Raw genomic sequence first — 27,491 nt, 5'->3', positions numbered from 1 at the left:
CTTGTCTAGTGTAAGATAATCATTATTATGAAAACTTACTTTATAAGATTTTACTTTTTAAGACTTAATTCATATTGTGTATTAATACCTAGTCTCTCAAACAATATAACAAAAATCTTGTTGCCAAATAGTATTACTGAAAGGGCCATGACTATGGAAAACACACCTTGCGTAAGAAACAAAAATTGTGTTAGTGTTGAACAACCTGCCCACCAAAATGTTTTAGTTGGGTAATTTCAATCATAACATGGGATCATCTCAAACAGGTGATAAGGTATTGATTCCTAACAATATTGGTGAATATTTTCTACTTATCAACATATATCACAGTTTCTATAAACAGTTTATTTTTGAGTTATCTGTATTTACTTTTTTCTATTTCACCCATAACAATGTTTAATATGATTGTTTTTCATTCATCAGTGCTGAGTGCTTAATTACAAGCTCATTTCTATATGTTAGTGTACAATTAGAATATGCAATTGTAGAATATGATTCAGTAACACTTTGGATGAATGATTTATGTGCTCTTGTTTTAAAGGGAAAGGTGCTTGAGAAATTATATATTCTGTAAATGCAATTTAAAAAAAAAAAATCATTAAGGCAATGAAAGACTCTCCGGGTGAGGGTAGCAGATAGAGGTATTGCAACCCCCTTCTCCCCAAGAAAGATCAGCCCCCTAAATAAAGAAAACAAGAGCCAGAAAAATCATACTCTATCTCTGATGAGACAGTGTTCAAGATTCTGTAACTTGAACTACAATATTTGAAGATAGAAAGCAGATTGGAGAAAAAATTACTGAGTAGAGAGGAGGAAGATCAAACTTAATGCCTGGGGAGAGGGAGTGTCAAGAGGGCTATCAGGATTGCTCTCCCACAATCCCAGAAAATTTCAGGAATTTAGGATCTCCTTTTTATTCAAGGAGAGCTCACAGAAGATATTGCATGAATGAAACAGATAAAAGGAAAAAGAAGTGAACCATCAGAGAACAAGAAAGAAAAAAACATGTTAGCCAAAATAAAAAGCAAGTGGAAAATCTAAAACATGAAGTATAGGACATCATGTGAAAAAACAGGACAAAAAAAGAGATAGGGACTGAAAGAAGCATTTTTCTTTATCCAATAGAGATTTAGCCCATGAATCCAATATGTCAATAATAGGAGAACCAGAAAGAGAAAACATAAAATGGTGGAGAGAAAAATATCAAAGAATTAATACAAGAAGATGTGTAAGTAATGAAAAATATGTTTCTCTTATAGAAAAAGCCCACTTAAAAAAATGACCTAAAGCAAGGCACATTGTTGGGGGCAGGAAAGAGTGTTGTGATAAAAAGAAGTTTGTGACAGTTTCCAAAGAGAAAAAACAAATAGGTCACATACAGAAAATTTGAAATCAAATTGCCCTCACACTTTTTAATAGCCACATGGACAGCTAGAAGACAGTGAAGCAATGCCTTCAAAATTATAAAAGACACTTTCCAACCTAAAATGTTATGCCTGACCAATCAATCAATCATATATGCAAGTAATAAAGAAAATGTCAAAGTCTCAAGAAAACGTACATCAGGAAACTATGTAGAAGATGTGTTTCACCAAAATAAAGAGTAAATAATAAAAAGGAATCAGTTCAGTCACTCAGTTGTGTCTGACTCTTTGTGACCCCATGGACTGCAGCATACCAAGCCTCCCTGTCCATCACCAACTCCCCCAGTTTACTCAAACTCATGTCCATTGAGTCGGTGATGCCATCCAACCATCTCATCCTCTGCCGTCCCCTTCTCCTCCCACCTCCAATCTTTCCCTGCATCGAGGTCTTTTCCAATGAGTCAGTTCTCTGCATCTTGTGGCCAAAGTATCGGAGGTTGAGCTTCAGCATCAGTCCTTTCAATGAATATTCAGAACTGATTTCCTTTAGGATTGACTGGTTGGATCTCTTTGCTGTCCAAAAGACTCTCAAGAGTTTTCTCCAACACCACAGTTGAAAAGCATCAATTCTTTGGCACTCAGCTTTCTTTATAGTCCAACTCTCACATCCATATATGACTACAGGAAAAGCCATAGCTTTGACTAGATGGACCTTTGTCAGCAAAGTAATGTCTGTGCTTTTTAATATGCTATGTAGGTTGGTTATACCTTTTCTTCCAAGAAGTAAGCATCCTTTAATTTCATGGCTGCAGTCACCATCTGCAGTGATTTTGGAGACCAAGAAAATAAAGTCTGTCACTGTTTCCCCATCTGTTTACAAGTGATGGGACCAGATGCCATGATCTTAGTTCTCCAAATGTTGAGTTTTAAGCCAAATTAAACTTATGATTAAACTTAAACTCTCTTCTTTCACTTTCATCAAGAGGCTCTTTAGTTCTTCTTCGCTTTCTGCCATAAGGGCGGTGTCATCTGCATATATGAGGTGATTGATATTTCTCCCAGCAGTCTTGATTCCAAATTGTGCTTCATTCAGTCCAGCATTTCTCATATAAGTTAAATAAGCAGGGTGACAATATACAGCCTTGACATACTCCTTTTCCTATTTGGAACCAGTCTGTTGTTCCATGTCCAGTTCTTCCTGTTGTTTCTTGACCTGCATACAGATTTCTCAGGAGGCAGGTAAGGTGGTCTGGTATTCCCATCTCTTTCAGAATTTTCCAGTTTGTTGTGACCCACACATTCAAAGGCTTTGGCATAGTCAATAAAGCAGAAGTAGATGTTTTTCTGGAGCTCTTTTGCTTTTTCAATGATCCAGAGAATTTTGGGGATTTGATCTCTGATTCCTCTGCCTTTTCTAAATCCAGCTTGAACATCTGCAAGTTCATGGTTCATGTACTGTTGAAGCCTGACTTGGAGAATTTTGAGCATTACTTTACCAGCATGTGAGATGAGTGCAATTGTGCACATTTTTGAGCATTCTTTGGCATTGCCTTTCTTGGGATTAGAATGAAAACTGACCTTTTCCAGTCCTGTGGCCACTGCTGAGTTTTCCAAATTTGCTGGCATATTGAGTGCAGCACTTTCACAGCATCATCTTTTAGGATTTGAAATAGCTCAACTGGAATTCCATCATCTCCACTGGCTTTTTCATAGTGATGCTTCCTAAGGCCCACTTGACTTCGCATTCCAGGATGTCTGGCTCTAGATTAGTGATCACATCATCATGATTCTCTGGGTCATGAAGATCTTTTTTGTATAGTTCTTCTGTGTATTCCTGCCACCTCTTCTTAATACCTTCTGCTTCTGTTAGGTCCATACCATTTCTGTCCTTTATTGTGCCCATCTTTGCATGAAATATTCCCTTGGTATCTCTAATTTTCTTGAAGAGATCTCTAGTCTTTCCCATTCTATTGTCTTCTGCTATTTCTTTGCACTGATCACTGAGGAAGGCTTTCTTATCTCTCCTTGCTATTCTTTGAAACTCTGCATTCAGATGGGTATATCTTTCCTTTTCTCCTTTGTCTTTCACCTCTCTGCTTTTCACGTCTCTTTGTAAGGCCTCCTGAGACAACTGTTTTTCCTTTTTGCATTTCTTTTTCTTGGGGATGGCCTTGATCACTGCTTCCTGTACATTGTCACAAACCTCAGTCCACAGTTCTTCAGACACTCTATCAGATCTAATCCCTTGAATCTATTTGTCACTTCCACTGTATAATTATAAGGGATTTGATTTAGGTCATACCTGAATGGTCTAGAACTAACATCCAAAAAAGATGTCCTTTTCCTTATAGGGGACTAGAATGCAAAAGTAGGAAGTCAAGAAATACCTGGAGTAACCGGCAAATTTGGCCTTGGAGTACAGAATGCAGCAGGACAAAGGCTAATAGAGTTTTGCCAAGAGAACACACTGGTGACAGCAAATGCCCTCTTCCAACAACACAAGAGAAGAGTCTACACATGGATACCACCAGATGGGCAACACTAAAATCAAATTGATTATATTCTTTGCAACCAAAGATGGAAAAGCTCTATACAGTCAGCAAAAACAAGACTGGGAGCTGATTGTGGCACAGACCATGAACTCTTTATTGCCAAATTCAGATTTAAATTGAAGAAAGTAGGGAAAACCACTGGACCATTCCATGGACATGACTTTGAGTAAACTCCGGGAGTTGGTGATGGACAGGGAGGCCTGGCGTACTGCAGTCCTTGGGTTCGCAAAAAGTCTGACACAACTGAGTGACTGAACTGAAATGAACTGAATGGTCTAGTGGTTTTACCTAGTTTCTTCAGTTTAGGTCTGAATTTGGCAATATGGAGTTCATGATCTGAGCCGCAGCCAGCTCCCGGTCTTGTTTTTGCTGACTGTATAAGGGTTTCTCCACATTTGGCTGGATGAAAGATGGAATAAAAAGGAATAAGTGGTCTCTAATACAAGAATGGGTGAAGGGAGTTCTTAGTCTGATGGCAAAGGAAAGTCACAGGACCAGACAACAGAGCTAGGTGTTAGTCCTAGAAAGCTGTGAATCCGGGTTTTAGTAAAAGGTCAGATGCCCAGGAAAGATGTCTTCAGGAAGAAAAACGGAACTGGCCAATTTTTTGAGAATTTTCACACAGTGGAAAATTGTACCATAGAACACAGAACTTTTGTGCAGGGAAAGTCTTGAATATTTAGAAAAAAAATTTTTACAGCACATTTAGCAGTGAACTATATATACAGTTAATATACAAAGAAATAATAATAAAAAACACTGCATGAACACGTAACTAAAATTTGGAGATAGTATATATATAATATGTAACTAATATGTTATTAATGTAATACATTAATCACACACATATATATATTATATAATATTAATATATAATATGTTAGAATATATCTATGTTATATATCATATGTATATGTTATATATATGTATAACGTGTGTGTATATATATATATATATATATATGTTATATATATACGTTACATCTTCTTTTTTGTTTTTCAGAATTGCCCTCAGGTGTCAGAGCCTCTGCTGAACTGTGAGGGCAGACAGCTGTTGTTTTTTTTAATGTGTTTATTTTTTGGCTATGCTGGGTCTTAGTTTCAGCACTTGAAATCTTTGATCTTCGTTGCAGCATCTGGAATCTTTCAGTGGCAGCATGTGAACTTACTTGTAGCATGTGGGATCTAGTTCCCTGACCAGGGATTGAATCTTGCCCTCTATATTGTGAACTTGGGGTCTTAGCCACTGGACCACCAGGGAAGGCCCTGTCTCACATCTTTGCTGTCCATTCATCTGTTGATGGACACTTAAGTTGCTTCCATGCCTTAGCTATTATAAATAGTGCTGCAGTGAAAATTGAGCTGCATGTATCTTTTCAAATTATGGTTTTCTGTGGATATATGCCCAGGAGTGGAAGTGCTGGATCATATGGTAACTCTATTTTAAGTTTTATAAGGAACCTCCATACTGTTTCCCATAGTGTCTGCACCAATTTATTTTCCTACTAACTGTGTAGGAGGGTTCCTTTTTATCCACACCCTCTCCAGAATTTATTATTTGTAGACTTTTTGACGATGGCTATTCTGACTGGAGTAAGATGATACCTCACTATAGTTTTGATTTGAAAGAAGCAATATACATTTATTGTATAGAAAAACAGAGATGGATTTCAGGAAAGAAAACCAATGAGTTGAAAAGCATTATCTGTTCACCAGATTTTCTCTTGGAGTGAAGTGTGTACAGAACAAGGAACTGTTTTTGTCATTCCCTCCTTTTTAGCATTATTTCAATTTTAAAACCAATTACCTATAATATAATTGCGTCAAAGTTTTTGAAGAAGGAGAACAAGAGATCAATTGAGACCAAGCTTGCTTCTGTCTAAGATTATCTGGTTAAGAATCCTTCTTTGAGAAGCAGTGGCTCAGAGCATGATTGGGTTGAGGCAAATTTAGAGATGATTCAGTTTAGCTTTCTCATTTTGTAGATACGAAAGTTGAGGCTGCACTTGGGGAAGAGGAACGTAGCAAGTTAATGTGAGAGCTGGGATTGGAGTGACTCCCTGTTCGCTCCTCACGTCTAAAGAAAGAAGTAGACAAGGAACATAGAGAATTAGAATAATGGTGTTAGATTGAGATTAAATCTTGTCTTCATCATTTATGACCTTGGACTAGCCACTTGGTCTTTTTGTAAAATGGGGAATACAACATATGTATCTGTGATTTGGACTAGGAAAAGACTATTAAATATTAAATTAATCTTGAAAAAAAAACCCAAAGCAAAGAAAAACAACCCCAAGGATAGGATGCCTAGTAAACTCATAAATCCAGCACAAGCTTAGTTTTGGGGGTATGAATAAGGCATAGGCTTACTGTCTTTACCAACATATATTCTTTTAGAATATATGTGCCTTTATCAACATACATTTTGTTAGAGAAGAATCAATCAGTTTTGTCTAGAATCTTGCCTTGTTTTTTAGAAGCTGCCAGTTGAAAGACATTCTAAGAGTGAGTGATGATTAATTTCTTTTATTTACTACCACATGTAGCAAAGATACATGGTTTGAAATTTCTTGGCTGTTCAGTTATATTTCACTGGCTTACATCATAGGATGTGTTATACTTAGAATTTTTAGGACATGTATTAAAGATTAATTGAAGTAAGGAAAAGTAAGGGGAAAGCCCTTAATTTATAGTCCCTGAATTCTTCAGCATTTACTTGGATCAATAATATTTACATATACTTTGGAATGTGCATTACCTTGGCCAATAGATACTTTTACAATTCAATTTTTATCTTTTGTTAGAATTCAGTGTATTTACAGAGAACCACAATACCAAATTTGGGGGATCAGTGAAACACTTGTTTGCTATGTTCTCAACTAATTGTTGATTAAGTATGGTGTTTTCCCCCAGCACATTAACCTTTATTGGATACTCATAGTTTATGTTTTATGCTCTTTCTACAGTTGTCAGATCTATCCAGTATATATATTAATAAATCTATTTATCCTTTATTTATTATATTATAAACTCTCTAGTCAGATGTTTAAAATGTAATTAGAAATTAGGTTTCATAAATGATGTAATGGAAAGCCTGTAAGCTTCGGAGTCAGACCTGGATTCAGAGTTCATCTGGAATGGTTGCTGTCTAGGCGACCTTGTCATGATATTGCAAGAGACATAGAAGGATCTATTTAAAGTATCAATTTAAGAAAAGAAAAGAATTAAGTGATTAAAACAAGAAAAAATATCTATGTAGAGATTTTTACATCTTGCAGACACTGAATATATGCTAGTTCCCTATGGTGTTGTAATTCCAGAAGATAGTAGGACCAATGAGATAAAGAAAATTAGAAGGAGTGTACAGTATTCCCCCCACCCGCCATCTTTGTAATTTTGCTTTCCTTGGTTTCAGTTACCTGTGGTCAGTTATGGTCTGAAATATTAAGTGGAAAATTCCAAAAAAAACACACCAATTCCTAAATTTGAAATTATACACTGTCCTCCAACCAGCCCAGGACATGAATCATTCCTTTGTCCAGGGTATCCACGCTATATACATTCTCCTCCCCCTGCCAATATAGGAATAATCATAGTACAGTTGACCCTTGAACTACATGGGTCAGGCTGGGGGTCAGGATTCTGCCCCTCAGAAGCTGCTTTGTTGAGAACATATACTTAATTTCCCCAAGCTTCAGTTTCTCCACTTCTCAAACCGAGATAATAAAATCTTTCAGGGCTGTTGTGAGCATAGAAGGATGTGCGTGCCATCACCCAGCATAGTTGCCAACACATAAAGGGCTCGGGGAGAGTGTTGGTTCTCTTCTCTCTCCCTCCAGGGAAAAGTGCATCTATAATTTCTACTATGAGGTTTTCTCCAGCCACTCAATAAGAAAAAGAACTAGCCTGAATTTCACCCTGCAAAACTGATTTATAAAAAAAGTGGGCAGATGAAAAAAATCCAGATTCTTTCCTATCCATTAGTTGTTGCTCCCTTCACTGGACAGCAGGCTACCTGGGTGATACTCGCAGAGTGAAGCGGGAAAGGTGGTTGACAGCAACCACGGAGATAGTTGACCTCTATGGAGTTGATGGAAGCCTGCAAGGAGGGGAGAATTCAGGAGCAGGGCTGAGAGCAGAGAGCCTGCTTTCCTCTTCTCAATACAGCTTTGTCTTTGGTCTGCCAGTTCAAAAGGGGAATCTGACTTACACTATTTAATATCCAGAAATTTCCAGAAAACCGCCTTGTCTTCACCCTAAAAGCCCTTCAGCCCCTCCCTACCCTGAAGTTGAAAGATTTGTTTCTGGAAAGGACAATTATAATCCAGTACAACTTGCCTCTGTTCAGAATGAGATCTGAGCATTTTTCTGACAAAATGCTTCATCTTTCAGGATCCCTATATCTGATTTCCTTTTGGAGTCCTAATTTTCCTTATTTAGCCTAATTATTTTCAAAATGGTCTACTTTAGGTAATGGTACAGTATAGATATATTTAAGGCATTTATTCTAAAAACATTTTAAAGTCATCTTATTTTTCTTTTCATGAATTATTGATGCACTACTCATGACTTCAGTCCACAATGTTTTTCCTTTCTAAATAAACCCTTTAAGAATATTTCCCACAATTCATCATGCAGTGTTAAGAATTGTAATTCTATGAATATAAGAAGGAGCTACATAAATATGATTTGATCAGTTTTATACAACACTGATGAGAATATATTCATATGGCATTTGAAAGAGTGTTTTCAAATATACTTCTGTTTACTGTTGCAACAGCATTGTGATGTGTCAGTTTTATTAACCATAGTTTATGGTGGAGGAAACTGAAGCCCAAAGACGTTAAATTTCAAGCAGCCCGGGATCACCCAGCCAATTAGAGTTCTGAACTAGAAATTCTGATTTCCAAGTAGAGTTCTTGCCAGGATGCCACAACTGAACTAAAGTTTCAATCAGTAAGAGCATTAGTAAAGACTTGCATACATATTGAACCTTCCATGTTTAATATGACATCAGCTTTTTCTGTTGAATGAATCTTGTGCTCTGTTATAAATGTTCCATTTGTAATCTTTCAGCCTCTTGCTTAATTTTCTTAATTAATATGAATACCTAATTAGTCCTTTGGCATGTCCAAATGAGAACTATTTAAACTACTATGAAATAACTTTCTGGTAACTGGAAACCTCTTAAGGAACAATCCTTAAGTTTTGTTTGTTTGTTTTCTAATGGCACAAAGTAGCACTGTTAGTTAAAAAAGATCTTAGTGCTGAGGTCTGGCCTTGTTTTCCAGGTGGCGTTGCATGCGTGTGGAGTGGCAACAGACATGGTGATCGAGCACTGCCTCAAAACACGGGCTTCCTTTGTCACATGCCCTTGCTGTTACGGTTTCATTCAGAACACCTCCAAGTTTAATTTTCCGAAAAGGTGAAATCTTGTGTTCTGCCACAAGGTATCAATATCGGTGTTAAATCAATACCCAAAACCCTTTTGATATAAAGTTGCAATGAGATTCTAGGCTCCAGCTCCTTTCCTCTTTCCACAATGGCAAGCATTGTTTCTAAGCTGCATAAGGAGGAGAGGATCTCCTCCATGTCTTCCCCTCCATATCTACTCCCGGGTCCAACTCTTGCTGAAATTTAGAACAGATCTGTGGAGGAGTTAAAAAGTGGACTGGAAGTGACTGGCAGTCAGCACTCCTCTGTGTATTTCTCAGAGGAAACCATCACCTATGAGAGCAATAGAGGGCAGTGATCAAGTCCTCAGGACCTGAGAGTTTTCTGCCTGGGTGCTGATATTGGCTTCTCATTCTTTTGTAAATTGTTTCACCTCAGGCAGTCTACTTAATAATAATAATATCTACCCCAGGGCTTTTATGAGAATTGAATGATATACATGTAAATCACTTAGAAGTGGCACAGAGTAAGTACTCAATAAACATGAGCTATTGTTAACCACAGCAATGGTTTAAATTCTTCCCCAGGGTGCTGCAAGCGCCATGGCCATAGTTACTGTCCTCCTAGGCTTCCCCTGTAGCTCAGTCAGTAAAGTATGTGCCTGCAGTGCAGGAGACCCAGGTTCGATCCCTGGGTTGGGAAGACCCCCCGGAGAAGGAAATCGCTACCCACTCCAGTATCAATGCCTGGAAAATCTCATGGACAGAGGAGCCTGGTAGACTACAGTCCATGGGGTCCCAAAGAGTTGGGCATGACTGAGCGAATAACACTTACACTTACTCACCTCACATAGAAAAGGGAGATATTTTCATTTTCACTGTCATCACTTTAACTCAACCTGCACGCATGCTCAGTTACGTCCAACTGTAGCCTGCGAGGCTCCACTGTCCTTGGAATTTTCCAGGCAAGATTACTGGAGCAGGTTGCCATTTCCTCCTCGAGGGAATTTTCCCCACCCCGGCATCAAACCCATGTCCTGCATTGTAGGCGGGTTCTTAACCACTGAGCCACCTGGAAAGCCCTTAATGCGCGCTAGTGGAGGGCCATTCTTGGTGTTCATGACATTTCACTTGATTTATGGTTATTGAGAATCCAGCTGATCATATTACACCTGTTACATATAGGATAGATTAAATATGTTAAAGTCTCAATTTAGTGTCTGTCAACTTTTCCACTTCTCTGTGGACTTACTGACACTTGCCCCCTTTGTCATTAGGGGAGCACTCCCAGGCCCCACTGTCCCCTTGCCCTGATCACCCTAGGGCCAGGTACCAGACAACTCTGGACAGCCCCTCTGCTTCAGAATAACAATAAAACCTACATTTTTAACATGCCTGAATCTGTGTGCACTCATGCAAGGAAGAGAAAAAAGTGGTTGTGCTTCTCTAATACTATAAACAGTCTTTGAAAAGGAATTCTTTAAAATGAATCACATACAGATAATGTGCTTTTGTCATTTTATGAAGATACTTCAAACTGGCATTGTTTTTAGTTCAGGCTAGCATTATACCCTTCGGATAAAATAAATATTTTTGTTTATAGTTTAATTTCTCCAAGACATTCCACTTTAATCTTCGGTATTTAAGTAATTCATTTTTCTTTTCTATTTCAGTGAACAATTCAAGAAAACATTATCATACAAGGTAACTTTTTAAAAAATTTTATTTTAATTGAAGGCTAATTACTTTATAATATTGTAGGGGTTTTTGCCATACATTGACATGAATCAGCCATGGGTGTACATGTGTTCCCCACCCTGAACCCCCCTCCCACCTCCCTCCCCATCCCATCCCTCTGGGTCATCCCAGTGCACCAGCTCCGAACACCCTGTCTCATGCACCGAACCTGGACTGGCGATCTGTTTCACATATGATAATATACGTGTTTCAATGCTATTCTCTCAAATCATCCCACCCTCGCCTTCTCCTACAGAGTCCAAAAGTCTGTACTTTACATGCGTGTCTCTTTTGCTGTCTCGCATATAGAGTCATCGTTACCATCTTTCTAAATTCCATATATATGCATTAATATACTGTATTGGTGTTTTTCTTTCTGACTTACTTCACTCTGTATAATAGGCTCCAGTTTCATCTACCTCATTAGAACTGATTCAAATGCATTCTTTTTAATGGCTGAGTAATATTCCATTGTGTATATGTACCACAGCTTTCTTATCCATTCGTCTGCCGATGGACATCTAGGTTGCTTCCATGTCCTGGCTATTGTAAACAGTGCTGTGATGAACATTGGGGTTGCACGTGTCTCTTTCAATTCTGGTTTCCATGATATGTATGCCCAGCAGTGGAATTGTGGGGTCATACACTATCATACAAGGAAACTTTTAAAAGCTCTAGATGTTTTGCTCATATACTTCTTATTCCTTCTTCATATATTCCCTCTCAAATTTCTAATGGAGTGTCTAATCTAGTACACTTGAATCACTCATGAGCATCTAACACAGATTTTTTTTTTTCTTTCTGGTCAAGATTAATCTTCAAGTAGCTGACAAGATTTGCAGAAAGTCTGAGAGTTGACCCTACTCACAAGCTAACAAGTTGGCTTGGCACAGTTTTCATGGATGCTAGCAGAAGATAGGAAAGCCCTGAGTCAGAGGCAAAGGGCAGTATTGCTCACAGCGTAGGACTAGCTGGACTGCCGTCAGTTTCGCAGTGACTCCCTGAGCCCCAGCTCCCACGGGTCAGCAGAGAAAGTGCTGGCTGACACCTCCATGTACAGTGAGGCGCATGACAGGGACAGAGGCCTGAGCGAGGAAGCCCGGATGTTTAAGATGCAGTCTTTCAGTAAGCATGCCTCCCTTTTTCTGCAGAGGGAGAGCAGGGGAGTTCCAAGTCTATATAGTTTCCAGTACTGTTCACTTTGAGAGGATTATCTGGAACAGAGGCGAATTTTTTCTATAAAAGGTAGTAAATACTTTAGGCTTTGCTGGGCACTTGCAGATCTCCCACATACTCTACATTGTCCTTGTATTGTTGTTACTGGTGTACTGCTCTTTGAAAGTGCAAAAACCCGTCTTAATTTGCAGGCCATACAAAAACAGTTCATAGACTGAACTTGGCCAATGGGCCAGACATAGTTTGCCAGTCCCTGGTCTGGAACAAAGACAGTGCCTCTTCTCATAAGTTGTAAAGAAACACAAGAGACCCACAGAGAACTGTCTTTCAACAGTAGTCAGAACATTGCATAGTTTTGAGTCACCAGTCTGAGCAAAACAGTTTGCAGCTTTCTGACCATCACTATGAACTAATTAATTGATCAATGATGTAATATAATACAATCTAAGAAATGATGATATTTGAGAGAAATATACAAATAATCCCATTAAAAGCTAATAAATTAGTCTGTATTCTTCATTTGGTTAATTCCACTTCTTGCACAGACTCACTAAAAATATGCAATCTCAGTCTCATTTTATATACCAGCCCCTGCTTTCTAGAAATTTTACCTTTTTCCCCTTCCAACAGAGAAACTGCGAGATAGAGTAACCTAAAAATCCCCATTTCTTCTACCTTGGCCTCTATATCTCCCTCGCCTCTACTTTACAACTCTTTAACACCCATCTCTAGCTCTGTCTTCTGCCCCACATCCTACCCTTACCTCTCCCCCTTCCCCGACTCTCCCATCCCCACCCATCCAAGTACAGAACGAGTGTACATGCATTCATCAGAATGCATGAACCAGAATTATTTCATCGTTGCTTACTGGATTTAAAATCTTCATAGTCTAGGGAACTATAGGTTTTTGGGGAAACATTAGGACCTCAGGAAGTTTACTTTCATAATATTTAAAACTCCTCATCTTTTTCGTCAAAGGCCGTAAAATAAAAAATGAACTGAAGAATAAACAAAGAACAAAGACTAGACCCTTGCTTGAATCCCTCCTCTAGGATGCTAGGTAAAAAACCTAGGACAGTGAAAAGTCAGGTGCCACAGCCTCACTGTCTGGGAAAAGAAATCTAAAATTTCTAGAGTCTGAAGACACAGGGCACCCAGGCACTTCCAGAGAACATAAAACTCCCTGGTACCCCAGTTGTGTTTATTTCCTCTTCCTCCCACACCCCAAATCTGCTTGGCCACCCCACCCGCCCTTTGAGTATCTTTTAAGAGTGAATGCACTACGAAGTCTTAAACCTCTTGCATGCTGTTGCAAGATGATATCTCAGTACTTCTTAACCACGGTGGGTGGACTGGCAGGCAGAACCGAATGGACGGAGTGCCCTATTATCTTGAGAGTCACTTTGGAAGTATTTTTTCTCCACAGTTCAATTTAGCCAAGAAATCCTTACTGAGTACCTCCTATGGACCTTCCCCTTTCAGAATTTAACTTCTACTGGGAAGAACACATACACAGATAATTCCAATAAAATATAGTGAGACTTATCAGGACAAGGGAAATGAACCTCATGTGAGATTCTGATTGTCGCAACATTGTCTTTACGTACAGTGAATCTTAATTTATAAACGTGGACAAAGGGCAGGCTTTGCCTTACCATTTCTTCCAATTATACAGTTATAAACTCTTCTTCTTCCCCTTTGTTTATGCCAGTTCGCAGGACCTTAATAAAAGTTATTCATTTGAATCATTTTATTAATATCCTACCCATTACCACTAAATTTTATAGTGAGCATTAAAGTGGTTTTTTTCAATGTGTTAAAGTTGAGACAAAAGTAACCCTACAAAAAGAAACAGCTTCTCACAAAAACTTATTTAATAAGGTAATCAGAATAGCCCTTTAGAAAAAATTAAGTCCTCAAATTAAATGTCCAAAAACCCAAGGAGACAAATGATAGATCTGAGTTTAGTGAGTTTGCTAAGCTGTCAGGTAAGATCATTTCAGTTCAGTTCAGTCACTCAGTTGTGTCCGACTCTTTGCGACCCCATGAACCGCAGTGCACCAGGCCTCCCTGTCCATCCCCAACTCCCGAAGTTTACCCAAACCTATGTCCATTGTGTTGGTGATGCCATCCAACCATCTCATTCTCTGTCGTCCCTTTCTCCTCCTGCCCTCAATCCTTCCCAACATCAGGGTCTTTTCAAATGAGTCAGCTCTTCACATCAGGTGGCCAAAGTATTGGAGTTTCAGCTTCAACATCAGTCCTTCCAATGAACACCCAGAATTTGATCTCCTTTAGGAAGGACTGGTTGGATCTCCTTGCAGTCCAAGGGACTCTCATGATGTACTCTGCATATAAGTTAAATAAGCAGGGTGACGATATACGGCCTTGATGTACTCCTTTTTCTATTTGGAACCAGTCTGTTGTTCCATGTCCAATTCTAACTGTTGCTTCCTGAGCTGCATACAGGTTTCTCAAGAGGCAGGTCAGGTGGTCTAGTACTCCCATCTCTTTCAGAGTTTTCCACAGTTTATTGTGATCCACACAATCAAAGGCTTTGGCATATTCAATAAAGCAGAAATAAATGTTTTTCTGGAACTCGCTTGCTTTTTCAGTGATCCAGCAGATGTTGGCAATTTGCTCTCTGGTTCCTCTGCCTTTTCTAAAACCAGCTTGAACATCTGGAAGTTCATGGTTCACATATTGCTGAAGACTGGCTTGGAGAATTTTGAGCGTTACTTTACTAGCTTGTGAGATGAGTGCAGTTGTGGGGTGGTTTGGGCATTCCTTGGCATTACTTTTCTTTGGGATTAGAATGAAAACTGATCTTTTCCAGTCCTGTGGCCACTGCTGAGTTTTCCAATTTTGCTGACATATTGAGTGCAGCACTTTCACAGCATCATCTTTTAGAATTTGAAATAGCTCAACTGGAATTCCATCACCTCCACTAGCTTTGTTCATAGTGATGCTTCCTAAGGCCCACCTGACTTCCCATTCCAGGATGTCTGGCTCTAGGTGAGTGGGAGTGATCACATCTTCGTGATTATCTGGGTCATGAAGATCTTTTTTGTACGGTCCTTCTGTGTATTCTTGCCACCTCTTAATATCTTCTGCTTCTGTTGGGTCCATACCATTTCTGTCCTTTATTGAGCCCATCTTTGCATGAAATGTTCCCTTGGTATCTCTAATTTTCTTGAAGAGATCTCTAGTCTTTCCCATTCTGTTGTTTTCCTCTATTTCTTTATTGATTGCTGAGGAAGGCTTTCTTTTCTCTCCTTACTCTTCTTTGGAACTCTGCATTCAAATGGGTATTTCTTTCCTTTTCTCCTTTGCTTTTCACTTGTCTTCTTTTCACAGCTATTTGTAAGGCCTCCTCAGACAGCCACTTTGCTTTTTTGCATTTCTTTTTCTTGGGGATGGTCTTGATTCCTGTCTCCTGTACAATGTCACGAACCTCCGTCCATAAGATCATTTACACATTTGGAAACCACAGCTGCTCCGAATGAACAGTTGTCATGGGAGCGCTGCAGTTATCTTAGCTCTAACTAATCACTCACCTTTGTGTAGTTGCAGATTTAAGAGTGCAGGGCAGACCCTTCCCCTTTCTCTCCCTTTAAAGCCTTATTCTTCTTCATTAATGTAATCTTTCCTAAAATTGTGAAGCAGAAGCAATAATGTCCCTTCCATTCTTTCCAGTCCACTTTACAGTCTGATGTAAAGTGCATCTGCATGCCTGAGTGGGTCACCATGCCTTCCTCCAGGGGATCTACCCTCCTCCAGGGATCAAACCAACATCTCATGTCTTACCACTAGTGCCCCCAGGAAGTGCTAAGCACATCTGTGTGCATCTAAATAGGTGCACTTCCTGCAGCCTTCTGGAGTGAGAGGAGGGAGGGAGCCAGCCTACTTTCCTCTGACGGGACCAGCTGAAGGGAGAGGGGACAGGGACGGCACTGTCTGGGGACGGGGAGAACGACAGAGGCCACAGCCATGAGCTTCTCGAGTACTTCCTTTCCTTCCTGTCGTGGAGGAAAAGCCACTTGGAATATCTGCCTGGAGCCATGTTCCTGAGACTCAAATTTTATTAAAAGGGAAATATAAGTGACTTTTAGGTCTTTGAGTTTAACACATTATAACCACAAATTGTAACCATATTTTGGCTAAAAGCAGCCGGTTAAAGAGCCCGGAGGACCTTCCATGCATCTGTTTTTAAGAACTACATCTGAAGAGCACTCTACTTGAAGGGAGAAAAGTTACTGAATACCGTTTTCTGAAAATGTGCTGCTTTTGGAAGTGCTATCTGTGCAGCACTTTATTTAATTAAGCGGTGTAGAGTTTCAGAAAAATAAGTTAATTTTTTTTTTAACTTTAAAGATTTTTAAAAAGCCACATTCTATTGCTTTTTCTTTCAGGAACACATGATTCTGTGCAGATTTGCAGACCAGACAGCTGTCCAGCTTCCACCCCAACGAAGGCTCATAGGTATGTGTTTTCACAGAGCAGCTGTTGCGTAGATTATGTTCACGATGCCTAGGAATGAATGGACCAACTCCATATGGGAAAGTGGGAAACCGCTATATGGTCCATTTATCAGTGAGATACTAAAGTTTTTTTTCCCAGAATAAAATCCATCTTGAAAAGAGCTCTATCTATAACAATATTTTACCCCATTTTTTGTTAACATTAATACTTCCAAATGTATTTTCAGTGTTCATACATTGAGCAGATTTATATTAAATATTTTTCTTACTGTTACAAACAAACTGAAGAATCTCTCAAAAGCCATAGAAGAAAATACTAAAGATGGAAAAATCAACTATGCATACCAAAATTGATATATTACAAAATGTATAAACAAGTATGATAATGTTTTCTTTTGCAGAAAAAATATACTCGTATAACATTAATCATAGGCCAATTTATTTGACATTTGTAATATTAAACATTACCTAACTTGGAAGAAAAATAGTATTTCAAGTTTAAGTAATGAATTTATCCAAGACTTTGCTTTAGAAAGAGAAATCACATTTAGAAAGATAATAGTCGCTAACAGGAGAAGGCAGTGGCACCCCACTCCAGTACTCTTGCCTGGAAGATCCCATGGATGGAGGAGCATGGTAGGCTGCAGTCCATGGGGTCGCTAAGAGTCGGACACGACTGAGGGACTTCACTTTCACTTTTCACTTTCATGCATCGGAGAAGGAAATGGCAACCCACTCCAGTGTTCTTGCCTGGAGAATCCCAGGGACGGGGGAGCCTGGTGGGCTGCCGTCTATGGGGTCGCACAGAGTCGGACACGACTGAAGCGACTTAGCAGCAGCGGCTAACAGCTATTGCACATTTTAGTTCTGAGCTAAATGTCCTCCACCCACTATCTCAGTAAATTCTTATAAAAATACATGTGGAATACGTGCTGTTATTCACATTTTGCAGGTAGGGAACGGGCAATATTTTGCCCAGGACCAGTGGATGGTGAAGCCACATTGTAAACCCAAATTATTTGATTCTAGATGTAAAGCTCCATTTTTGCAGTGACCATCAGTGACAGAGTGTCATTACTGGAAGGTTAGGTTCCAAAATTAGGGCTTAACATGATCGAATGGAGTCAAAATAATCTTAAAAATGATTCAAAAGGTCACCCATTGAAGACTGTCATGATGGAGCAGAAAACAGATTGCTGATTCTTTGGCCCAGCACTGGGTGTAGTAATTAGCTTGCATTCAGAGACCACATTGTACGCAAAAAAGTTATCTGTAAACTCTAAAGTCCAAGTCAGCATAGCAGCAACATCATGGTTGGAGAGGCATTTGAGACCTGAGTCTGAAGGGACAAGCGGTTTCCTTCTTTGTCTCACACCCTGGGGCGTGAACATATGGAAGAAGCTTGCAGTCTCCCTCTTTGATTCTTTTTCCCTCTTCCTCCTTTTTCCCATCCCCACATTTTGAGTAGCTGAATGCATATTTAAATGCACAGTCAAATATATATATACGTGTGTGTGTATAGAGAGAGAGATATAATTTACACATATATATCAAGTTAATTTGCTACAACTCCACTAGACTCAATGAAAGCATAATTGGTGTGGTGGGTGGGGGTGTACCTGTTGATGTTTTAGGCATCAAATGAGAAGGGAGTGGCTGGAAGGGAGATTGCTGGAGTTGAGGAGGAGTCTTTGGCAAGATTGCTGGCATGAAGGGAGGGAAAGTCAGGTTCAAAGTCACTGACTCCATCAATTCTACGTCTCTTCTTGGCACAAGCCATACTTTTGTTCTGTAAACATTTGAGGAAGCTGTCCAGACCCTAAAAGGTAGACTACCAACAGCTGAATTTCAGTTGTGAAGACACTTCTTCAACATGTAAAAACAAGAGACCCTTCCATGTAATGCAAAAGGAAAAATTAACCAGACTGGGATCAAAGCCAAGGGTAAATGAGCTGCAGTGTAAACCTAGGGTGGGTACTGAAGGAATGCAGAGCATCCCATTCTGACAGAGAATGTTTCATTTTAAATTGAAGAGTAGGTGGGGTGGAGGAGGGGACATTTACAGATGTCTTAAAGGGGGAACAATATTTTAAGGAAAAAAAAGAATGACAGTCATGCAGCTGTTGATGAAGAAGGGGCCGTTTAGCCTAAATGGAATTCTAGACATCTCTTTTTATAACGTTTCCATCACAGTCCATCCTTTTTGGCATGGGGCCTTTTAAGGGAAATGTACAAAATATTTTGAATCTTTCATTGTCAGTTTCTTAGCTACTGATTTCACCTTCTTCTGTTTTTCTGAGCGGATTCATGTCTTCCACAGAAGAACTTTTCTATTTCAGTTATGCCTTCACTTCTAAGGCTGTTTTAACTTAGCAATTTCTGCTGTCATTCAAACAAATCATTTTAAAATGAGGCATAGGCCTTATTATAATCGTTGAGGAAAAAAATGGAATGAATGAAGTTCTGCATAGTCAATAACCTTTTTTTTCCAAGAGGATGAAAAAGTTTATATATTGAATTTAAAGAAATTGAAAGTGTAAAAGTAAACCTTAGCTTTGAATGTATTCAACCTCAAATCGGTGTTTTTTTTTTCTCCCTAGCTACTTTGAAATAGAAGTTTACATTTGCCAAAGGACACAAAATAACTGCTTTACTTGCCAGTCAGGTTTCCTCTTTTGTTTTCCAAGATTAGAAAGAAAATTGAATACCACTGTTTCATCGGGGTGCAGGCACTCTATTAAATTAAGATTATATTACACTCAGTGTTACATATCCACCTGAAATAATCAGCACATAATTGAGAATTTTCTCAAATATATTCTATTTCTCATTTCTTCATTGTATCCTAAAAACTGCAAGTGCAAAATACAATATGTCTTTGAAGTATCCCTTTGTCTGGATGTTATTTTGGACCTTCTTAAAGACAGATTTTTTTTTTTTAACAATATGGCAGATAATGCCTTTTCATAGAGAGTGAAGAGAAAAGGTCTTAACATGGATTTTTACCAAAGTAGGAAATTTGTAGTTTTTTTATTTGAGATTTATTTGTAAATACATCTTAAAAGGTTAATGTTGTTTAAATTACTAGCAGCAACAAATCTGTGAAATTGTCTTACATTTGTTATTGTCTTCTCTCCGTACTGATCAAGAATTAAACTGAAAGAGATCAAACAGGACTTGGGGGCAAACATTCTACATAATAGACTTTGTCACTGTGTAGAGCCCCTTAAACCAACTGACTCTGCACTGTTAGCTGAAGGGCATCTCTTGATACCATTTTTACACATTTCAGGAAAACAGTGCATGTGCCTGGTGGATCTGGATCGAGCAAGAGCTGCAGAAGAACGTGGCTACTCCGTTCAAGTGATATCCATGGAGCCAGAGAGCTGCTCTCCCAAAAATAACATGATCGTGGGAGTCCCCGTTTAGAACAAGATATTCACATTTGATGTTTTGCCATCCCCCTCCGTGATAAAAGCCCGGTGGCATTTGGGAGAGCCTTGGCATAACTAGGAAACAGCAGTAGCCATCCTGAACCTATTGTGCTCAGGAAAGAACACAGCGGGAAAGTCTTAGAGGAGGGCTGCCTGCAAAGCGTCACAAATGCTCCCGTAATGTGTGATTAAAGGACCGCTGGTTTTCATAGTGAGAATCCTCTTAAGTCTCAGCTGCTGGCAGGGGGATGCTCAGGAGAGGAGCTTCCATCACTGGAATAACAATTTCCTTCTCATCTCACAGCCTTTCTGATCTTGCCAGTGTGGTATTCAGTGCAAAATAGTTAACGCGCACTCTTATAACCATTTAGAGATTCAAATGGAGACCAAAACTTGACTCAGTGGGGTTTTTTTGTTTTTTATATTTTTAGCAATTGTACTTTTTAAATAATTTTTTTTCAAAAACCCAGTCAGATAGTTACAGTATGCTTGTATTTTTAAGCTGGGGTGAGTTGGACATTTCATGTACTCCTTTTAAATATACTTCTCATAAATTACCAAATGAGATCATTGCTGGTTCAAACATTTTATATGAAGATATTAAAAAATAATTTTGGTAAATTTCCCATTACAAGAACATGTAATTGGGACTTAAATTCTAACTAATTAGTCAGTACATTGATTTATTAATTCAAGTCAATAAATATTGCAGATCCATTAATTTCAAGATCCTGACCTAGATTCTTCTAAGGATGTAAAGACGAGTTGCAAGAGACACAATGCCTTGCCTGTGGAAGTAAATCATGGTACAGAAGAAAGGTTCATGAATTAATTAAGTTCTTTGTATCGTAAAATAATGTGTGGTCCCAGGGTTTGTTTTTCAGATACCAGTCATTTTTTATTAATTTTTTGGGGGGGCAAAACTTGCTGAATGTAACTTGGAGCTAGAAGGAATAGAATACAGAGGCTTATTTGAGTAATTCTCCCCACTCACATTGTTCTTACTCCACCAGCCGAAGTTTTTAAAACCAGCTTCCGTATCCTTTCTCACATGCTGCTGATTATTTTTTACATGTCTCGAGTTATTCCACTTGAGATAAAATTTATTTCATCGATTTTGATATTTTCAATCCCTGTATGACACATATCATGATGAGAAAGGGCTTTCATAAATAACTCTTTCGTTACTGTGAACTAAAACACAGGAATCATTTATCACTGGGACAGGGGTTTGAACTCTTGCTTTCTAGGCTAAAATTAAATAAAAGAAGCAACCATCAGCCCTGAGTATCTTAGTCATTTGCACTTATAAACATACCATGCTTTTTTATCCTGAAATGTCTTTTTTTTTAATTGAGGTATAATTACAGACAGTAAAATAACAGATTTTTAAGTATTCAGTTTCAGAATATTTAAGTATTCTTACTTAAGTATAGTTAATACAGTTTGTGCAACCACCACCAGAAATAAGATATATTGGATTTCTATCAGTCCAGAAAATCCTCCCATCTGCTTTGTGTCCAATTTCCCATACCCAAAGGCAACCACTCTCTGACTTCTGTCATCCTACATTTGTTTTGCCTTCGTTTGTTTGTCCTTCATGTAAATGAAATCATTTAGTATACTGTCTTTTGTATCTCGCTTCTTTTGCGCAACATGGTATTTTTTGAGAAATATCCACTTTGTTGTGCGTATCAATGGTTTCTTTTTATTCCTAAGTATTATTTCATTATATAAATATATCAGAATGTGTTTATGCATTCTCCTATTTGTGTTTATATGGATTGTTTTTACTTTGAGGATGTTATGAATGAGGTCTATGAATATGCTTCTATAAGCCCTTTTGTAAACATATATTTTCCTTTCTCTTGGATAAATACCCAATAGTAGAATTGCTGGGTTGCTGAGGAAGTGAATGTCAATTGCCAAAAAATTTTCCAAAGTGGTTGTACCATTTTAAATATATTACCACCAGCAATGTATTAAGGCTCTAGTTCTCCACATCCTCACCAACTTTTCATGTTGTCAGTTTTTTAAATTTTTACCACTCTAGTGGATGTGAAATGATATCTCATCGTGGTTTTAATTTTCATTTCTCTGATAGCTGGCATGTTAAGTATCATTTCTAAAGTGTCCCCTCGAGTCTTTTGCTCATTTTTAAAATCAGGTAATTTGGGTTTTTTTTATTATCATGTATTCTGAATTTGAGTCCTTTGTCATGTATTGAGACTATTTTTCCCAGTCTGGGGTTTACTTACTCATTTTCATAATGAATGTTTCAATTTTTAATAAGCTTAATTTATCTATATTTTCCTTTTATAGTTAATATTTTCTGTGTCCTCTCTAATAAATCTTTATTTATCCTAAGATTATAAAAATTCTTCCTATGTTTTCTTATAGAGATTTTATGGTTCCAGCTTTTTATATTTAGGTCTGTGATTCATCTCAAATCACTATTCACTTATACAGGTAGGCTTTGAGGAACATACAGTTGTTTCAGGGGCATTTGTTTAAAAACCTTTCCTTGTTGAATTTACTTGGCACTTCAGTTGAAAATCAGCTGATGTATATGTATGTGTCTGTTTCTGAATTCTCTAGTCTGTTCCATTAATCTATTTGATTACTGAAACTTTATAGTAAGTCTTGACATTAGGTACCTTGTCTTCCAATTTTTTTTTTTTTATTTTCGAGATTGTTTTGTCTGTTCTAAATACATTGTTCTTCCATATAAATTTTTAATTGGCTTATCAGTTTCTTTTTTTAAAAAAAGGCCTGCTGAGATTTTTGGTGTTGCCTGGAATCTTTAGATCAATTTAGGGAAAATGAACATACTAAAAATATTCAATCTTACAATCCATGAATATAACATGCCTTTCCATGCATTTTGATCTTCTTTAATAACTCTCAGTAGTATTTCATAATTTTCAGTGTAGATGCTTTATTTATCACTATTTGATATCAATAGTTTTGATGCTGTCTCCTTGAGGTTTTCCAGCTGGGATGGCTGAGGCCAGTCCTAGACATGGGTATTAACAATTGCTCTTGGATCATGATTTTTCTGTGTAAATTCTTGCCAAGATTTCTCCTCAGCCAGAGCAAATAAAAGGAGTTGGATGCAGGCAACAGGAAGGCTGTTGCAGTGACAGCAATCTGAGTAAGTGACCTGGTCTCACCCCTACCTCTGTCCATCAAAAGTAATGCTACTCCTCACTAATTTGTCTCCTGCCATGGTGGTAATATTAGAAGCCAGAGCTTAATGTTTATTGACTTTTGAGCCTGGCCCAGAGAAGCAGGGATATAGTTATTAATGACTAAACAACCTTATCTTATTTAAGGAAAAAAATTTCAGTTCTATTAGAAAACAGTATTTTCAGGCCGTGCATGCAAAATAAAATGCATGTGATGATAATTATTTCACCTCCTTCTCAAGAATTTGGCTTCAAGTGCTGCCTACTCCATGGTTCCAGAAAATTGGCATTAATAGAACTTCCACATAGTAACACCTGTTTTCCTGTTGATTTTCACAATTAGAGATATAGTCCTGTGGAAGTAATGAAATTGTAATAAAACATACATTTTTTTAGTACAATTTAAAAAGAAAAAAAGACTCTAAATGCAAAGTAGATTTTTAATAGATTTTTAGAATTATATCAGAATTACATGTGTGCTGGGGTGAAACTAAAAGATGTGGATAAACAAAAAGAGGAAACACTTTAAGGTAACTATTAATCCTGTATCATATTCCTTCCTAGACTTCGTTGTGTGCACACACACACATGGATTTATTTAACAAATACTAATACTATATTTTGGAGAAGGAAATGGCAACCCACTCCAGCATTCTTTCCTGGGAAATCCCATGGACAGAGGAGCTTGGCGGACTACAGTTCATGGGGTCACAAAAGAATCAAACACAGCTTAGCAACTAAAAAACAACAGTACTATATTTGCTCAGTACTATTCTAAGCCCTTTACAAATAACTTAGTCTCTTTTTAAAGTCATTCAATCCTCATAATGACCCTCAAAGGTAGCCACCATTAGTAATCCCATCTTACAGACCTAAGACCAATGTTGCATAGTAAGAACAGACCTAGGTTTGAATTTAACCTGTAATTGGCAGAGATACTATTCAAATTCAGGCTCCTCAACAATCCTTTTAGGATTGGCTGAAACAACCAATTGTACCTTTTGAAGTTCTACACAAGAAAGATGTCTTTTTTGCTTATACTACACATCATCCAAGTTAGTGCTGACTACTATCAGCACTATCATCATGTCTGACCAAGCAGGCTCTACCGGGAACATAGCTAGTCTCATGGCAAAGGAAGAAAAGACACGGCCCACTATCAGCCGCCTACTAAAGATTCTGCTCAGGTCCCTTATACTTCCCTTCCCTCAGTTTGTTGACTAATGCAAATTACATAGCCCCTCCTGAGTTTAAGGTGGGGAGATACATATATAAACCTTTGGTGGGGGTGGAGGTTGCAGGTAATTTCAAACAACAATATACCATCAGCACTGTAGTTGAAGGAGAAAGAGAAGAAAAGGAAAAGAAGGAAGGAAGAAGTAAACAGAGAGACAAGCCCATTGCATCTTCCAGTTTAGAAAGTGTCTGAATCTGGTTGCAGCAAATCCGGGCTACTCTTTGTTGTGGTGTGCGGGCTTCTCGTTGCAGTAGCTTCTCCTGTCGCAGAGCATGGGGTCTAGGGCACAAGGGCTTCAGTAGTGGCAGCCCATGGGCCCCGTACTTGTGGCATTCAGGCCTAGTCGCTCCGTGGCCTGTGGTATCTTCCTGGACCAGGGATTAAACCTGTGTCCCCTGCATTGACAGGGGTGTTCTCAACTGGACTATCAGGGAAGTCCCTGGACTTCTCATACTTACTTTCAGAAAGGAATTTTCCAGGAAGAAACACTCAAAGGAGTTGTTTGTATTGTTATCAGAGGTTGGAGAAATGTCTATTAAAAGGAGTTTCTGATTTGCAGATTCTGCCTCCTCTGTTCAAGTGCCCGATCTATATAATGCCAGGTATTCCTTCAGTGAGGTGTGGGTTTACACACCTAGGGACGTAGATTATATCCCTGTGCCCTTAACCGGGGCTTCCCTGGGACTCGGTGGTGAAGAACCCAGCTTTCAAGCACGTTCAACTGTCTGGTTTGGAGAAGTTCCCCTAGAGAAGGGAATGGCAACCTGCTCCCATATTCCTGCCTGGGAAGTGCCATGGACCGAGGAGCTTGGCAGGCTACGGTCCACGGGGTCACAAGTAGTCAGACACGACTTAGCCACTAAACCACCACCGCCACCCTTAACCAACATAGGTGTTATCTGAATTTTGTTTTAATCTTGGCCAATGTGATGGTCAAAATCCTATTTTGTTTTTATATTCATTCTTGACATTATTCACATAATTGCATACTCTTCATATGTTTACTGGCCATTTAAATTCTGCCTATTCATCAATTTATTCATTTAATCAACACATATGTTGACCTCTTGTGTTAAGACCAGTATTGTGTACATACCTCTGGCTCATTTTTCATCTAGTACTTTCACCTTTTACATAAAGATTAGTAAAGGTTTATTCTTTGTATATATTTATATATGTATTTATTTCTGAGTTGTTTTATTTTTTAATTTTTATTGGAGTATAATGGATTAACAGTAAAGGTTTATTTATGGATTAAGGATTTTTGTTAATTACATTGCAATTTAAGTTGGCCTTTCCAGAGGAAGGTGTTGTGTCTGTTTTTGTTTAGTTGTTATAAAATTTAAAATACACATTTGTTTATATAATGTCACTCTTTCTCTTGTGATTTCTGCTTAGAAAGATTTTTCACACAGTGATAAAAAAATAGTCACCTAAAAAAAAAAATAGTCACCTATATTTTTGATGTTCTAATTCTTTAATCATTTTAGTTTTTACATTTAAACCTTTTACTCAGCAAGAATTTCTTTGCGGGGGGGATAGTTTGAGGTAGAAATTCAATATTTCTTTTCATGTTATTAGTTACTTTTCCCCATACTATTATAAAAATTTAACTTTTTCCATTTATTCCAGATGCCTTTTGAATATTAAGTATGTGTTGGGCTTTCTTCATTTTTATTCTTTCCATTTGAATTCTTGTACCAGAATCATACTCAATTTGACATCTAGCAAGGTAAGTTTTACCTTTGGTAATAATTAAAGGGTTTGTAACATGAGACAGAGAATGTGTGAACCTCTCCTGAAATTGTACCCCATGTTTCAAACGGACATGTGTTTTCCTAGTCTTAATTAGACTTTTAATTGGATTCTCTGAAGAATCCATGACCCCAAATAACATTATCACTGATCGAAAGGAAGCAAAAATGTAACAAAACTCAATGTTATACCTGAAAGAATTAGCCAAATATTAAAATCTTTTTTCAATATTTACGATAAAAAAATCATTATTTGCTTTTCTAGACTTCTTTTTCATAGCTCCCTTAAGAAGCCAGGTTTTGTTCATTTGTGTTCATTTGCTTTTAGGTCTAGGTAATCTGACCTAAACAACAACAGTTTATAATTAAGCAAGAAAACAAAGTTCAGCAGCAAACAGAGGAGAATATTTACTGGATGACTAAAGTGTCCTGAGTGTTTCTATAATGTGAGTCAGGTCCTGTGTTAGCTGCTGTCACTTTCTAGAAGGAGGCTTTCTGCCCAGCTAACCCACAGTGGCCTCTCCTGGTTAATCACTACCTCCGTGTAATACGTTTGTGTGTGTTTATCACATGTCTCTCCATAGAATTTAAGCTCCATGCAGTCTGTTTTATCACCACTATAATTTCACTACTTAGTCCAATGTCAGGCACATAGTAAGAACTCAGTAAATGTTCAGAGAATGAATAATATATTTTAATACCTTCCACGTGTCATAAAAATACATATAAGGTTTTCCTTTACCATCTGTAGATATATATCCAGGCATCAGGCCTGCAGACTTTTCTTATTGTTTGGGCTTAATGTTTTTAATTTTGTTTTTTTCTTAAAACTCATTTAGGAAATCCAGTTCTAAAGATGACCAAGCAATGACTGTCATTGCCTATGTCATCTGAATAGTTTTTATGCAGAAGTTACTGGTAAATTATTTTCCCTACCTAAGGAGGGAAGGAAAAAGTGAATGTGCTTAAGCTAAAGTGAGAAAAGGAAGTGTGTTAGTTGCTCAGTCATGTCTGATTCTCTGTGATCTTGCTCCTCTGTCCACAGAATTCTCCAGGCAAGAATTCTGGGCCCAGATTTCCTGCATTGCAGGCAGATTCTTTACCATCTGAGCCAGCAGGGAAGCCCATCAGAAAGGTTTCCCTGACCAGAATCAAACCCAGGCCATGGCAGTGAGA

General features: G+C 38.2%; 1 protein-coding gene across 5 annotated transcripts in view; it reads left to right on the top strand.

The window, feature by feature from the left end:
- The window catches only part of GSTCD (glutathione S-transferase C-terminal domain containing), a 140,614-nt gene extending 114,686 nt beyond the window's left edge, over positions 1–25,928 (top strand). For 4 of the 5 annotated variants that reach the window (XM_070452256.1, XM_020901210.2, XM_020901208.2 and 1 more), the window contains 4 exons: positions 9,207–9,340; positions 10,982–11,012; positions 16,634–16,703; positions 19,995–25,928. In XM_070452256.1, the coding sequence (XP_070308357.1) occupies positions 9,207–9,340; positions 10,982–11,012; positions 16,634–16,703; positions 19,995–20,131 (372 nt within the window). In that variant the 3' untranslated portion in view covers positions 20,132–25,928. Of the gene's footprint in view, positions 1–9,206; positions 9,366–10,981; positions 11,013–16,633; positions 16,705–19,994 lie in introns of those variants that run through there. The other variant, XR_011482528.1, reaches the window with a different exon arrangement.
- The last annotated feature ends 1,563 nt before the right edge of the window (positions 25,929–27,491 follow it).

This window comes from Odocoileus virginianus, chromosome 21 (assembly GCF_023699985.2).
Source record: "Odocoileus virginianus isolate 20LAN1187 ecotype Illinois chromosome 21, Ovbor_1.2, whole genome shotgun sequence".
Classification (NCBI taxonomy): domain Eukaryota; kingdom Metazoa; phylum Chordata; class Mammalia; order Artiodactyla; family Cervidae; genus Odocoileus; species Odocoileus virginianus.
The sequence above is the reverse complement of the archived record's forward strand: the minus strand, read 5'-3'. Positions and strand labels throughout refer to the sequence as shown.